The sequence below is a fragment of the Mixophyes fleayi genome, chromosome 1 (assembly GCF_038048845.1).
Source record: "Mixophyes fleayi isolate aMixFle1 chromosome 1, aMixFle1.hap1, whole genome shotgun sequence".
NCBI lineage: Eukaryota > Metazoa > Chordata > Amphibia > Anura > Limnodynastidae > Mixophyes > Mixophyes fleayi.
The window spans coordinates 384,238,895-384,255,054 of NC_134402.1; the positions used below are offsets into that span (position 1 = coordinate 384,238,895).

At 40.4% G+C, this 16,160-nt stretch overlaps 1 protein-coding gene across 2 annotated transcripts in view; it reads right to left on the bottom strand.

Annotated features, from left to right (window-relative positions):
• TNPO1 (transportin 1) overlaps nucleotides 1-15,082 on the bottom strand; it is a 48,187-nt gene extending 33,105 nt beyond the window's left edge. The window contains exons 1-3 of one of the 2 annotated variants that reach the window (XR_012678245.1): nucleotides 14,759-15,082; nucleotides 10,409-10,484; nucleotides 1,370-1,519 (exon numbers count right to left, since the gene is read on the bottom strand). Coding sequence is in view for 1 of the 2 variants with exons in the window: in XM_075179956.1 (XP_075036057.1) it covers nucleotides 1,370-1,519; nucleotides 10,409-10,484; nucleotides 14,759-14,863 (331 nt within the window). In the remaining variant the exon portion in view is untranslated. The remainder of the gene's footprint in view (nucleotides 1-1,369; nucleotides 1,520-10,408; nucleotides 10,485-14,758) is intronic. The other variant, XM_075179956.1, reaches the window with a different exon arrangement.
• Nucleotides 15,083-16,160: the final 1,078 nt, after the last annotated feature.

Genomic DNA, 16,160 nt, shown 5'->3' on the forward strand with positions numbered 1-16,160 from the left:
GGAAAAACATTGTAAAACTGCTGGACTACAATAAGTTATCATATGTATATTTTATAGTAACTTTCTGGTATTTGTATACTTTCACTATTATCACATTCCTCATGGTTTGTTAGAGGAAGCATTGAGGATTTGTAAATTGGTTATATAAACAATTAGATTTTCCATCCTCTAATAGGTGTGACAATATTTTATATTAGGTACACTCATTTGCTACATTCTTTGGTCACCTACCCCTAAAATCCCAAAGAATTTTAGGCGGCACACGAAAAACGCAAAGTATGTAAAACAAAGTAAAGATGTATTGAGTGCTTTGTCTGTACATAACTTGTGCCCGACATTACCCGGTGCCATCCCGCTTAACCTGCCTTTCATCAGTAGTCACTATTCTTCCCGTCATGTAACTTGGCCGCTGCGCACTCTCTCCTGTTTGTCACGTGACCCACGACAACCAACCATTGCCAGTCTGTCTCTTTTCGCTGTGTTTTCGGCCATTACTGGCGTTGAACAGGGAAAAAATGAATGCAGCTAAGCGCCAACGCAGCTGACAGTAGCAACACAAAGGCTTTGCTGCACGGTCACCCGCCAGGTTACATGAGTGTCTGGTGCTCTCTCCAAGGTAAACAGTTGCTATGGAGATTATTTGGTTCTAACAATAAAATATTTGGGGTGACTTTGTAAAATGGGTGATAAAAAGAAGCAGAAGATCGAATCAGAACATAGTGTTTAATCTTTAGTGGACAAATCGATATTAGAACAATCCCATTATATTTAGCTGACAATTTTGAAAACAATTTCAAACAGGATTCCGGAGTACAATAAACTGATCGCTGACAAGAAGTGTAATACGTCCCTTTAAATGTAAACAGTAAGAAAACCTGAAAAATGTATTCAAACTTTTACTGCTTAGAAAAGTATTATTTTTTTTTTAACATTACTGTGCATTCATGAAAAATAAAAATCTTAAGTAATAAGTGTAATTAATTGATGTTCTTTATAATTTCCCTTTTTTTTATAATATGGTTTATTTGCAAAATAGTTTAATCATTATACCTTTACTTGGAAAGTGAGGTGCTCATAACCCATCTGCGTGCGGCCCAAAGAAATTTAGCCTATTTTAATTTTGGCCCCTACCTACTGCCAAGTTGCGCAGGTCTGGTCTACACGTTTAACTGTATGCAGTAAGGAATGGATTTCAAGGATGAATGTTCTTTGAGAAAGTCTCATTTTAAGCTCAGGTTACAATATATCCCACAATGAACACTCAAAGGGCAAAAAACACTCAATGTGTACAGGCCCTTACATTTGTAACAGGCCTGAATATGTATTGAAGAATGGACAAGTGGCTGTGTCCAATTACAGATGCACTTACCCACTGTTGCTCGAATTAATGGGGACGAGTCACCAATGTTATTCAAACATTCGCTCTTTATAAAGTCAGTCACCCCATTTGGAAAGTTGTGAAAATGAGCTTTTACATTATTTTTCAGGATCAGCCCACTCAAAGAACGTGTAGGCTCATCTGGAAGAGAAAGGGGTTGGTATTCAGTTACATGTAGCTTCAATTACCATATATTATACTTACAACATCCATTAACATTTGCAGCAATGTAAAATTACAGACAGAATCAATGATAAAAGAGTCTTTGCGAATAAGTAATGAAACCATGAGAGAAATAAAAATTAAAAGCTTTCGCTTGTAAGGATTATTTCCGGTAGTGAACGTTTTCTGCATTCCCAGAATGCAAAATGTCAATAGTTACTGTGGGGACCACTGCTATACAGCTTAACAGGCAGAAGGTTGCCAGTGGCAGTGTGGGGAAAGTCAGGTACTTTTAACGTGTAATTATATTTAAAGCGTTTTCATAATTTGGAGCCCAATGACTCAAGCATTCAGAAAGTTTGATTTCATACCTATTTATCAAATCATTTCACACTTAAAAGGACAAATACATTTTATTACACCACGTTAATATTAAGCCATTCTCTAGTAGTACATCCCCTACAAAACACACTTCATACACAATAATGAACTGTACAGGAAAAAATAAATATGAGCAACATGAAGACTAGTTTCAGCGACAGCATATAATCACATTATTGGTTTTACACAAATAATCTCAGTACCAGATTGGTCAACACAACTCAAAGAACTTCTAAGACTTGGTCATACGATTTAATAATCTTGCTCCAATCACCTTCCAATTATGTAGTGTGTATGCATTCACGATCTCCATAGAGTTTACAGAGTCATGGTCTTTTCAGACGATGTCGGCAATGAACATGCCCTGGTGACTAAATATAGAGTGCTGTAGATGGAATAATTTGTTTATTCCGAGACTGAATATTTAGTTTCAGAGTCACAGAAGCTAGCAAAACTCATTATGACATGTGGATAGCTATAACAAGGCGGAAAGCAATGTGACAAAGCAATGAGAGGCAAGTCAGATGCTTTTGCTGCATAGAGAGGAATAAGTAGCAGAAAGTAATGCCAAAGTATAGGTCATTGGTATGGCCTCATCTACAATATTGTCCTCAGTTCTGGAGGCCATATCTCCAGAAGGATATAAACACATGAGACTAATGCCCCATAAAATGGTGTATGGCCTACATCACAAAACTTACCCGGAAAGACTTAAAGATCTTAATATGTATAGTTTGGAGCGGAGAAACGAAAGGGGGGACATGATAGAAACTTTCAAATATATCAAGGGTTTGAACAAGGTACAGGAGGGAAACATTCTTCAAAGGAAGAGAAGTATTACAACATGAGGACATGCACTGACACTGGAGGGAAGTAGGTTCAGAGGAAAAAATATTTCCCAGAAAGGGTAGTGGATAAGTGGAATAGCCTCCCATCAGAGGTGGTAGAGGCTAATACAATAGAGCAATTTAAACAAGGTTGGGATAGTCAAAAGAATACCCTTACAAAGAACTAAGGGTCAATTAGGGTTGGAAGTTACCATAGGTTAAAAAACAGGCAGACTAAATGGGTCAAGTGGTTCTTATCTGCTGTCAAATTCTGTTTCTAGGATAAGACTGAAACAACCAAAACAAGAACACAAACTTAAAACAGAGCTAAACAGGTTGGGAAGACAATCTATGAAATGTATTCGACGGGAAGTACAAAAATCCTCTTCGCTTATCAGACTCAATGGAGCCCTTACCAATGGGTTTAGTCCCATAGTCAGGGAGGAAAAAATTGACAACCCCTGGAAGTACGTAGTATTGCTCCACCTATCTTCTCATTTCTTTTTTTTTTTATTCACAGCTGAGTTAGACAGAAGTATTTCAAGGTATATAGAGGACTGGACACTCAATCCATTGGGTCTATTTTGTACCCATTGTTTACGAACTGCCCAGGAAACATTTTTTTTTATAGAGTAACAAGATCCACAAACCCTACTACAAAGAAAAGCTTTACACAGAAGTCTAAAAACACTGTTTGAAAAACAAAATTTGTACAGTAGCCAAAGATCAAAAAAGGAACAGGATTTAATTCCAGACTCTTTCTGGTAGAAAGACAGTAAGGAGATCTACGGACTTTCCAGGACAGTTAATTTGTAAAGACAAAACATTTTCACACTGAATCCAAGTTCCATTCGCAAAGTGGTTGATGGAGATTTCTGAACATCAATAGATTTACAGGATGACTATCTTTACATTCCATTTGCACCTGAGCATCATCACTTTCTCAGATTTTCTAGTATGGGCACAATTACTAGTTTATGAGACTACAATTTGCCCTTTCAACTTCTCCCAGGACATTTATGAAAGAGTGTTAGTTGTTCTGATCGTTGCCTCAAGAAACAGCAAATTACAGTACTGCCATACTTAATAGATATTCTACTAATCGGAAAATCAAGACGAGTAAGGTAATTGCATTTTACAGAAACATGGCTGGAACACAAGTCTCAGCAAAAACTATCCGATGCACTAGATCAATAGTTGAAATTCCTGGGAGTACAGATACAGCAATCAAATTAGTCCAATCGCACCAACAAATATCAGTGAGAGTATGCATCAAGGAATGTTCTCGTGAACCATAGGTGTTCTTAAATGGGCAAGTTGACACATGAGGAAGCTGCAGTTAGAAGTACTCAAAACTATAGCATCACAATCCAAAATATCTGAGGCAACCTTGTAAGACAGACAAAAAAAAAATCCATGAGATCTCTAGATTGGTGGTGTGACAGGATGGACCGCCTATGCCACTCTGTCTGTTGTTGCTGGGAACCGTCTGGACTTACTTTGCCACCGTTCCCTTTCGTTATCCCAAATGCGCTCTCTTGCCACAGTAAAAGGGGCTTACAAATGCTGCCACCACTGGACTCCTTACCGGCATCCAGTAAGGGGTTTCTTCTGGGTAACAGACGCTGCGAGTATACCCCGTTACTGGTGTACCTGGGCTGGTACTCCTGACCTCTTACTATGGATCAGGGTTTCTGTGGATGGATCATACGGACCAGGGCTGCATGGGTAGCAGGCCGAGCGGTGGTACTGGAAAAGCTGGGTCCAAACCTCAGAAACAGCCGGGAACGGATTAGATTTTGGGTCTAATCTGTAAGTCACAGGATTTTCACAATGGAAGATATTTTCAAGCAGGTCTTTGAAGCAAGTGATGTTTATTTGCTCTTCACTGGTTAAATGTACCAGTGATCAGGTCAGATGAAACAAGAACAACTTTTAATAAAAACAGTGCTGTTTTTACACACATTTAAATACAGCCTCACTGGGTAAGCCAGCCCCCTCGAGGTCTGAGCTATTTTTAGAATCAGGATTTAACCTGTTTACCAAAACATGGATTTACATGCAATTCAAAGTTAACAATATTTACACTTATCTGTGATTTACTGAAACGTTGCTGTGATTTGTGCATCTTATTTCAGAGGCAGGAAATCTACTAGAAAGTCAAAGGGTCTAATTAACATGAGTACTTTCTTCAGACAGTTGCGGAATACACATTCCCAAAGTAAGGTACAACCCCCAAACAAGCCATTTCCCCACATCACAATACACAAAAGACCTCCATCCACAATGGCTTATTGTATCAAATATACACCTCCAGAAACAATGCATCTCCTCTAGCAAGGCTAAACAAAAAACACATTTCTTCCCCTGGTCTCAGAAATTAAAGATTTCCCTTACCAAAATATACACAATATCAGTGCATGTGCAATTATAAATAAGCACCTTGCGCCATTTCCTTTAAATTCATTTATGCCAGAAGTTATTTATAAGTGATCCAGTCACAGGTGGCAAGAAGCATTGAATGAAAAAGGAATATTCCTCTCAGAATCAAAATGGATGGCAATAACAATTTAAAGCTCCAAATGTTGGAGACATCTGAAAACAGAAACAATACAAGGTGTGTGAAGTCAAAAGCTAAAAGACTACATGCCAATATCCTGGAAGAGCAGCATGGCGTGGAATACAAAAAATTATATACTTTGCGCTGTAATACTATAATCTATGCATTGTATTTGTATACCGATGTGGAATAAAGAATTTTTTGTCACGATTACCACACACACACCCCCCTAATATTGTCTTATCAGACAGACAACATTTGCATTCATCATCATGAACGTTTATTTATAAGCCACAAAATTCAGTGCCATACAATCAACAAAATATAAACAGAACAAACAGCAAGGGGCAAGAAGAAAAAAAAAAAAAAAAAACACAACCACTAAATCAATACAAGAAGAGACAATAGAGATAACAACTACATTACAGGACACAACTAGAACAAAGGAAACCTCAAAAAGGGGATGAGAAGATAGGAGGTAGAGAGGGTCAAGTTTGTGAGTTTACATTCAAGAGAGGCAGGGAAGCAAATAAACTATAGGATCGCTTGTATGTGAATCAGAATGGGCCTGGCTCACAATTAGCATTACTACACAGTGCACCCAAATCTGAGCTGGGAGATTTATCTTGCCTCCAAAGTATTTTCCAGGAGACCTGCACCGGAGTCTAGAGTACTCTCCAACCTGATGTTTACTCCAGAGGTATGGTAGCCAAACCCCAAGACAGCCTTAAAAAGCACATTCGGTGCAGTTATGCGGCTGCTGGCTGGGGCTAGCGGACACTTCTTTGCTGTGGACCATGACTCTGGACTACTAGGAAAAGTGGAACCTTGCAGCAACACAGCACTTTGGTTCTCATTCACAGTAACTGAAATGACGGCTCAACGCCACCAGATGTGTCTCCATCGCCACTGGACCACCAGATTACGTTTTAAATACATTTTGCATTAAATATTTACATGTTTTAAAAGCATTTATAACATTTTTACATAGGTACATTGTGCAGGAGAGTTAATTACTAAATTTAATCCTTAAGGCACCATAGATCCGGTCATAAATCTAACACATGTCCAGCGGCACATGTGGGGAAGGGGAGGAGACAGACTTATTGTCTGTCAAGTAACACATTCTGTAGAACGTGCACCTGGTACTATTTGGGGGTTAGTTTATAAAAGCCACTTGTGCAGTTTTTATAAATGTAAGGCATTTTTACCCAATAAACCCAAATGTTTTCAGTGTGAACAGTTTTATAAAATGTCCCCCGATGTTTGTGTCTGCTGTGTGTAGGAGACAGGTGCTAATGGGATAAAATGTAGGATATAAAACTAACTTAAACCCCCAAAAGCCATCAAGTGTCATTTCTTCACAAATAAAAATATAGTAAGATAGAAAATAAAATTAGCCAGCTTAAAGATGCAATATAATCTGACACATATCCACAAATGAAAAAGGGTCTTGCAATTAAATAGCAAAACTGTCAACGCTTGGGAACTGCTGCAATTCACAAAAGCTGGTCATTGTCAAGGGTAATTTTTATTCTACAGCTTTCAAAGGCCGGGAGAATGTCATAGAAAACCCCAAACTGTTGAAAACGTTCAACACCAAAAAAGCTTTGACAGTGAAGAAAAACTGCATACACAATAGGCTCTATTGAAAGAGGCTCCACTCAGCACTGCGTATTGTAAAGAGAGCAGTTAATAGCAACTATATAGGGGTAATGCTGCATATGCGTGGAATGCTGTAAATAACCCAATGTATGTTTAATTACAGTGCGTACTAAACTGTAAGCTTCATTTTCCAACATTCTAAACAAGGCTAAATGTAAACATTTAAAAGCTGTTAAAACAAACCGTAGGCTTTTATTTAAAGTTGCACATTTCAAGAAACACAATTGTCAAGGTGCCAACTCTAAGAAACACAAATGCTTTACTGTAGTAATTTAGTACATATTAGACTTTCCCTTTAATTTTTAAGTGGATAACCGATTTCAGAGAAAAGAAGCTAAACTAAATAGTATTTATAAAAAGACACCTGCATCATCAGAATATGGTCATATAAATAATAATAATAATAGGTTCACATCCAAAGTACTGTATTTGCCCATGTATAAGGCGCACCTTAATTTTGAAAAAAAATATTTTAGGGGAGCTGTCAAAAAAGACAGGGAGAGTGTAATGGCCGGCTGCTTTGACTATGATCAGAGCAGCCGGGCAGCACACTCTTCCAGCAATCGCCCTCCCTGCTGACACTGTGCCTCTGTCCGCCTCTTGCTGGATCCCCGCTGCCACCCTCTGCCTGTCCGCCGCCTGCTGGATCCCCGCTGCCACCCGCCGCCTGCTGGATCCCCGCTGCCACCCGCCGCCTGCTGGATCCCCGCTGCCACCCTCTGCCTGTCCGCCGCCTGCTGGATCCCCGCTGCCACCCTCTGCCTGTCCGCCGCCTGCTGGATCCCCGCTGCCACCCTCTGCCTGTCCGCCACCTGCTGGATCCCCGCTGCCACCCTCTGCCTGTCCGCCTTCTGGATCCCCGCTTCCACTCTCTGCCTGTGTCCCCCCCATCCCCCTGCATCCCCGCTACCCCTGTACAAGATGCACCCAGGTTTTAGTCCCAAAATTTTGGGGAAAAAGGTACGTCTTACACATGGGGAAATACGGTAATATTTCCTTATCTTCCAAGAAACTCAAAAGCAGCAACGACTAGCTAGAAACGCCAACGTGAACCAACCGAGAGCCCCTTATGACATTGGATGAGTCGCTCTCTCCCCTGTGGCACCACAACTTGTGTGGAAGCCAAACTGAGTAGAGGAGAAAAAAAACAAAAAAACAAAAAGTCCCTTAGGTTCATCCCCTGTTGCATTCGTGTGACAAAAGTGAGCAGGAGCAAACTCCCTTTTCACGACAACATACCACTTGCAGCAAAATGGCTGTGTAACATTTAACAAACAACTTTGTGACACTTTGCACACGCAAGCCTTTTTTTTGGCAACCTCCCTCAATATTAAGCTTGGCTGATCTAGTAGCATGTAAAAAAAAAAAACATAACAAATATGTAAAAACCATTTACTTTCAAATACTCAAATTTGTTTAATGTATCAAAATGCTAGACAAAGAGAAGCCATTAGCCATGTGTTGCATAGCAACAGTAAAGGCAGAAAATGAAATGGTTTGATCTGCTTGCACAACTCACTCTGAAGTCAAGGTGTAAGTCACTGCAACACCATCATTAAGCAGCTTAGGAACACTTCTTATAAATACACACAATAATGAAATGTTAAGCATAACATTACAGGGGAAACAAAGGTAAATGTATATTAAACATGCATGCAACCACGACGGATTGTTTAAAGACGTATAGACACCGCACTGATGAAATTCATCATCTCCATCTGTGGTGCATTTATAAAATCGCCCTGCTACAAATAGCTTTCAGCCTACTGTATGCAAATGTTAAGTCTTTCTGTAGGATGTGAACATAAGCAGCTGAAATAATTAAATGTTCTATATCCCTCACAATCAGAAACCCTTAATGATCTGAACAATTACTGCAACATATGGTTTGCAGCAGCACACATGCCAAGACTACAAAGATTAATTTGTTAACTTCATACTCTGCTTGAAAACAAACAAAGAAACAACCTACACATTAGAGGAAAAGCTACATTGCTGTATTAACTATACAAGGACATCACAAAAAACGATATTCACTAGGTGAAGAAGAGCGCATCAAACCTTTGCAGTTTACTTGTAAGCAGTCATTCACTTCATATATAAAAAATGTGCATGAACATATTTAATAAGAAGAGGAGAAATGTTGCTTATCTATTTAAGGATTCTTTACATTAAGTTCAAAACAAAATAGAATGATGTTGGCGGAATATTGGGATATAGTTGGAATAACTAAGACTTGGCTGGATACAAGTCATGACTGGGTAGTGAAGTTTAACATTATTGAAACATTAGTCACACCATCCCTGCAGTGACTTTTTTTTGAAAATATCCTAGATTTAGACATTTAACGGTCTAATCGTTTTGACCATCATATTTTGCACATTCATGATTGACGTACATTATTCACATTTAACAATACTCCTTAGGTAGCACTAGATTTGTTTTCATTAAATCCTCTATATAGGCGTTTTTTCTTCAATGGTGCGCTTCATCAGAATTGTATACACCCCAAAATATGTTCTACTTATTAACCTGTAGTGCACACAAGGGGATAATGCTCTGTCTTCTGCTCCTTTGGATACTATAAACACACAATTTGCAATGAAAAAAAAACTTCATATTGAAATGGCCAAAGAATGATTTAAGCTATCCGCAGAAATTGTGACATGGCATTATACACACATACACTAAATTTTAGAAGCGGATTCAATTAGCCACAAAGTTCTGTAGTAACCCTGCAGCTGTTACCGCACAATGTTCTATCTAACTAATAAATCATTGGTCAGTCTTACTCATACCTCAGAGGCGCAAACAAAAAAGCATGAAGCTTTCATTACTACAATTGCCGGTAATGCGCGCAGAAACATAGCTGCTCGGATACGACGAAACCTCGTGGCTAATCGAATCAGCTTAGAAAGAAAGTTTGATCAGCTCAAGGAAGCATCAAAGCTTGTAGACTTGGAAAGAATACTGTTAAATAGAAGTAGAAGCCAAATAAGGAATATAAAAATAAAAAAACATTTTATTTTAAATACTGTTAAAAGTACATACCATATGACAGCAAGTTTTAAGAACAAAAAGGCAGCCAATTGCATTATTAAAAAAAATAATGTATTAGAGTTAGGGGAAATTAGACTGTTTAAAGGAACTGAAAAGTCACAATGGAAATACAAGTGTAGAAAAATTGACAACACTTTCCTTTTTGTATAAGACTACTGTAACGCTGAAAGATGGACTGCAAATTTAATTGGAATGTATTTTATTTAATTTTTAAGTACATACAACGTGCGTATGTGTGTACATACATAGGTGTTCTTTCAATGCAAGTGCAACTTGACCTGGTCTCCGCAGTGAACAAGTGCATTTAACAGCTTCTGACAGCCCAATAGTACATAAGTACTGTGCTTTAACCATTAGAAAGAAATTAGCACTTACCTTCAGATTTTAGCTTTGTGAGTACAAAAATTAGGTAATTGTTGAAATCTGGAAACTGGTTCAGCTGCTCCAATTTCTGAGAGAGGGAGTCAAGGTCAAATTTAGTTTCATGGTGAAAATTAAAATACAAAATCTGAAATATTTCTGACCACTCATAGAATTCGCAAACCATGATGGATGTATTTTCCCCTAGATTTTCATGCAGAAAACATGTCTAGTTCCTGCTTGTAGTGAACACATTAAAGGCCATATTTTCAAAACAGGGATAATTTGTAAGTCACTTTAAATACCATGAACTTCAAGAAAATATCCTCCTAGTAAACTAGACTGTCATAAGTTCAGACAATTTCTGGAAGCTACAAGACTAACATTTTATGAACAGAAATTAAAGTCATATCAATTACTTAAAACCCTAATAGATAATATATTGCAAGGCTAAACCTCCTAAACAGGCAGCCACAGTGCTTCTAATTTTGTTGCTGACACTTTACATTTTGAGAGTAAACCATATAAATCTGAAATCAGTGCACATCCCTGGCAATGTAATAGCACAGGTGGCCCAGATTAGAGTGAATAGCTCCTAAATTCTACTTTAACACACTATTCAGGAGACGTTCAACTGGTAATTCCAGCTGTGTTTTCTGGGGATTTTATGTTGTATATGAAAATGTAGTAGATGGAAACTTAGCAATTCAAACCATTGCTAAAAACACTGATTTATCCTATGATGAAGTTGAACGAAAACGTGAATCCTCATTTTAGATGCGCTATAAATATACACAAGTATATAAGAGTTACACCATATATGTAAAGTATATTTCTCAGCAGTATCTATTTTTACTGTTGATGATTGGTTATATTAATAACTCACTAGAAGACTGACAAAACGCTGCTTCTAGAGTCACATCTAGTCATCTCCTGCCCTTTCTGCATTAAGTTGTTTAGAAAACAATTATTTGTTGATGACTGAATTAAAGAAATATTGTACATTACTATTAAAAAAAAAAAAAAAAAAAATTGACTTTAAATCCCTGAAGAATTAAAACCAAATTTTATTGTGTATTTACTACATATTCAATCACCTCTGTGCAGTAGAATATGGAATCATGGGGGTGGTTTCTTTAGAGTAAGGAAAAAGGTCATGTAGTTTTCTGCTTGCTGAAAACAAATATTTTGGACCGAAAAATGCATCCAATGTGCCAAATCTGTCTTTGAGAGGTGGTGTTGAAAACGGACCATTTTGTGAGATTTCTCCATAGTCTTAATAATTTTTTTAAAAAAACAAACAAAAACAAAACCTGAATGGATACTATAGGACAGATTCTAATGCCTATCAGGTCATTTATCTGTGTCTAAAGCTGGGGCTCGCATATGAGGCAACTTGTGCTTAACTGAATCTCTCCCTATGGAGGGGATTCAATTCCTAGCAATGCCCCATTGGAACAAGCAGAAGGCTCCGCAGGATGTTAGAGCAGAAAAAAATCAGATGTTTTACTTGTTGTAATAGATGTACACATATGTAGCCAATAAGTGAGGGAACTCAATTCCAAATCAATGGACCATGTTTCGTACCTAAAACATTGCTATTTTTGCTTGGACCTCATCTGCTTACAATACCTGGAAATAGGTGCTATGGGACCTCACACTGAATTGAATGTCCCCCAAGAAGTTAACTTCAGCATAAGCTGCCATAGGAGCCTCGCACACTTTCTTGATATTACGCCAAGTAAAACATTGCTGATTTTTACTTGCACGGCTATGTACGGTGAGTAAAGATCAGCAATGGATTACTGCCCTAACATCCAAGGCTCTGACATGACATCACCAGTAACTGAATTACATCCAAAAACCTTTTAACAATCAAGACTTTACCAAAAACTGCAAGTCCTAAAAATTGTGCAATTTTAATGGCCAAATAAGGCATTTTCAATATAACATGCACTCAACGCGACACCATATCACTGCATTCTTTGAACACTGTGCTCTACTGATATTTATAATATATAAAATCCAAGTTTGGATTAAATCAGAGCCAACTTTGCCATATGTATTAAAATTTAGGATAAAGGAAAAAATGGTCCTCCCTGTCACGGCTCTAGAAGTGTTGCATGCAGTGTCTAGTGTCTTCAGAGCAGATTCTCATGTGGCAGGAGATAAGTGGTTCCCTACACTTCAATTTGAGACCACGGTAGCAGCTCGTACAAATGCTGCACTTTTCTAGCTAGAGAGCGCCGCATTCAAGCACTGCCATGTGTCTTCCCCTAAACTGATATTCAATAGGATTATATGAAGAATGCATTGCTTGGTACTCAAGACATTATAATACTGAACTTCTTAAAACATGACTGGACAGCTAATGTAAGCATAACAGATTCAGTGCTAAAAGTTGCATTTTGGGCAATTAGGTGTTCTTGTCCAGAGTTGGTTGCTTCCATTAAAATCCATGACCGTGACAAGTGTTAACTCCAATTCAAAAATGTTGTTTCCTAAAATCACCAAGCCAACAGGCAGGGGAATTGTTAAAAGAATCAAAATTATAAAGTCACTGATAACATGACCAAATAAATATGTGCCTCTTTACATTACAGTTTTGAAATGCAACAGAAGACAGCTACAGTATTGTGTCATTGATAACTAATTACTATTAACATGTTCGTGTATAAATATAGTAATTAATCACTTACTAAGAAATAAATGACTAGGCAATACACCGACGGTTTAGCTTTAAAAACGCATTGCACATGATATGTATTTACAAATGTGTTCAGTCTGCTTTAAAATACAAACAAAATGCTTCTGGCAAAACAGTAAGTTTTCTTAGTCAACCACAAGTTTAAACTTCTTAACCACATCTACTTGCGTTTACAATGCACTCCCATTGAGACAAAAGTAAAATCTTCAACTGCAGGGAGGTACTGAAATTAAATGTAATTATGTAACATCTTACTTGGTACAGTTTATTTTCACATCAGTTTAGCTTTGCTTGTGTCAAACAGACATCTGAATTTTAAACACTGAAGTGTAATGCCAATGTGTGTGTGTGTGTGTATATGTGTATATATATATATATATATATATATATATATATATATATATATATATATATATATATATATACACACACATACATACACACAAAAACTTGCAACAGATAACACAACCAAACATTTAGATTAATCCAGTTTAATTTAGAGCATCAGGCAGCATTATGCTCTTCGGTGATACATCCACAAATTTTAATCCTAACCCATGTGTAAATCAAGCAGCATATTACTGCAGAGATGAACTAAGATATAAAGAAACTACTTACATTTTAGACATAAGAACAAACATTTGTTCTTATTGACCTTTAGCAAAATCTAATTCAACACAATGAAGATTTGGTCTTCCAGGATTTTATGAGCAGATAAAGCTCCAGATGGGTTATGCAACTCTGAATACACATGGAAGATGACTGCAAGGCTTCACTAAAACATCACTCACATGCATGCTGCATACCAAGAACTGCAGGCAGGAATGTCAACTATGGTAACTGCAACCAATGCAACAAGTGTATTCCATTTGTCTAGAATTGCATGGTCATGACCCTGTGAATTGACCTTTTATATGAAATCTAACGTATGAACATATACTATACGTTGCTGTCTACAAAAATAAAGGAAGGCAATATTTAAACATCCACAAGCTGGGCAGAGGCTGCTCTCCATCCATGTGGAAACCGTGTTCTCCCTATCACACAAATGTTCTTTATAGCGCTTATCAAATCTCAGCAAAATGGCGTTCAGCAAGTTTCCCTCATTACTGACTCATGGTCACCTAGTTGTGGTCAGGGAGCAACAAAAATAAGACATTTTAATGAAGACATCTTACAGATAACCTAAGCTTAGCTGGCAGCCCACGGATCTCTGGCAGGTGTAGTAGTACAAGGTCTGCATGCAGTGACAAGGCATGCTGGGACTTGTAGTTCCACCAGAGCTGAAGAGCAACAGGTTGGGGCCGGACTATCTGAGCACAGACACTGATGGGGACAAGCTGGGACCAGCGGGAAGTAGTGTCCAGGCTGCGCGGCCTATCCCGCGTGTGGCGGGAAGGGAGAGCCCGGGGGGTGACAGCGGGTGACTCCTCCCGGAGAGGGGCTGCAGACACAGCCTGGGCACCGGCAGCCACTCCCCGGCCGCACGCGTCTGCTAGGAGGCCTCAGCACGCACTTCCAGGAGCCGGCAACCCCCGCTGACTAGGCCCAGAGCCGGCCGGTGCGGGGAGCACGGGCCCAGACCAGGCTCACGGCAGCCGATCCACAAGGCCGCAGAGGCGCCCCCTCCTTCCCGGTGCAGCCCGGTAAAAGGATACCTGTTGCACGGTTCTCTGCGTGGACGTGTCCGGGGACTGAGACTCTTTGAGCAGCTGCAGGATCTGCTGGAGCCCCTGCTCGTCCGGCTTCCACTCGTACTCCATGCTGGGGGCGCGGGACACGAACACGGCGAGAGGCGAGGGGGGAGTCGGCCTGGCCGGGAAATGGAGGGAGCGGCGCGGTCCTACAGCCCGCCGTATAACGCCAGGAGGCGGCGCGGTCCTACAACCCGCCGTATAACGCCAGGAGGCGGCGCGGTCCTACAACCCGCCGTATAACGCCAGGAGGCGGCGCGGTCCTACAGCCCGCCGTATAACGTCAGTAGGCGGCACGGTCCTACAGCCCGCCGTATACCGCCAGGAGGGAGCGGCGCGGTCCTACAACCCGCCGTATAACGCCAGGAGGCGGCGCGGTCCTACAGCCCGCCGTATAACGTCAGTAGGCGGCACGGTCCTACAGCCCGCCGTATACCGCCAGGAGGGAGCGGCGCGGTCCTACAGCCCGCCGTATAACGCCAAAAGGCAGCGCGGTCCTACAGCCCTCTGTATAATACCAGTAGGCGGCGCGGTCCTATAGCCCGCCGTATAATGCCAGTAGGCAGCGCAGTCCTACAGCCCGCCGTATAACGCCAGAAGGCGGCGCGGTCCCACAGCCCGCCGTATAATGCCAGCAGGCAGCGCGGTCCTACAGCCCATCGGATTCTGTGAAAAGACAGCAAGCTGCTAATGACAGGCATATAATGACAGCAGGCAGCGCGGCCCTACAGACCGCCGGGTTCTGCCAAATACGCCCACGATCCGACCAGGCGTGTGACGGAAGCAGGTAGCGCGGTCCTAGAGCACGTATGTACATAAAACATTACAGTTTTGCCCTTAAGAAAAATATATATATTTATAGTCAGTGTTTTTTTTGTCATAGAACTCACCAGAACTGAGTTCCAGCACCTTTTTCCAACGGATTTTCCATGTTTTAAAAGTAACTTGAACATTTGATGTTTGGTCCACGTGGACCAGGGGCGGATCTAGGAAATTGCTATACCCGGGGCGATGTAGGGGGTCCGACTTCTAAGGCTGCCCAGTATGTGCAGGTCCGCTCGGCAGTGACAGTGTGCTGCCCCGCTGCTCTGATTGTGTTTAAAACACAATCAGAACAGCCGGGCAGCACACTGTCACTGCCGAACGGACCTGCACAGTGTGCAGCTGTCGGCAGCAAACCCCTGGTAGGGGGGGCGATCCGCCACTGACGTGGACTTGAATCGCCCTGTTGAGCGTAGCAGGTCAAAATCATTAAAACGGTGCATGCAGGCTGCTTGTGTGTCGAGTCCGATGCATGCGTACATCGTCCGCGCTGGTTGTGATGGCAATGCTTGGCTTGAGGCGCTGCTCAGCTTGTGATTGGTCA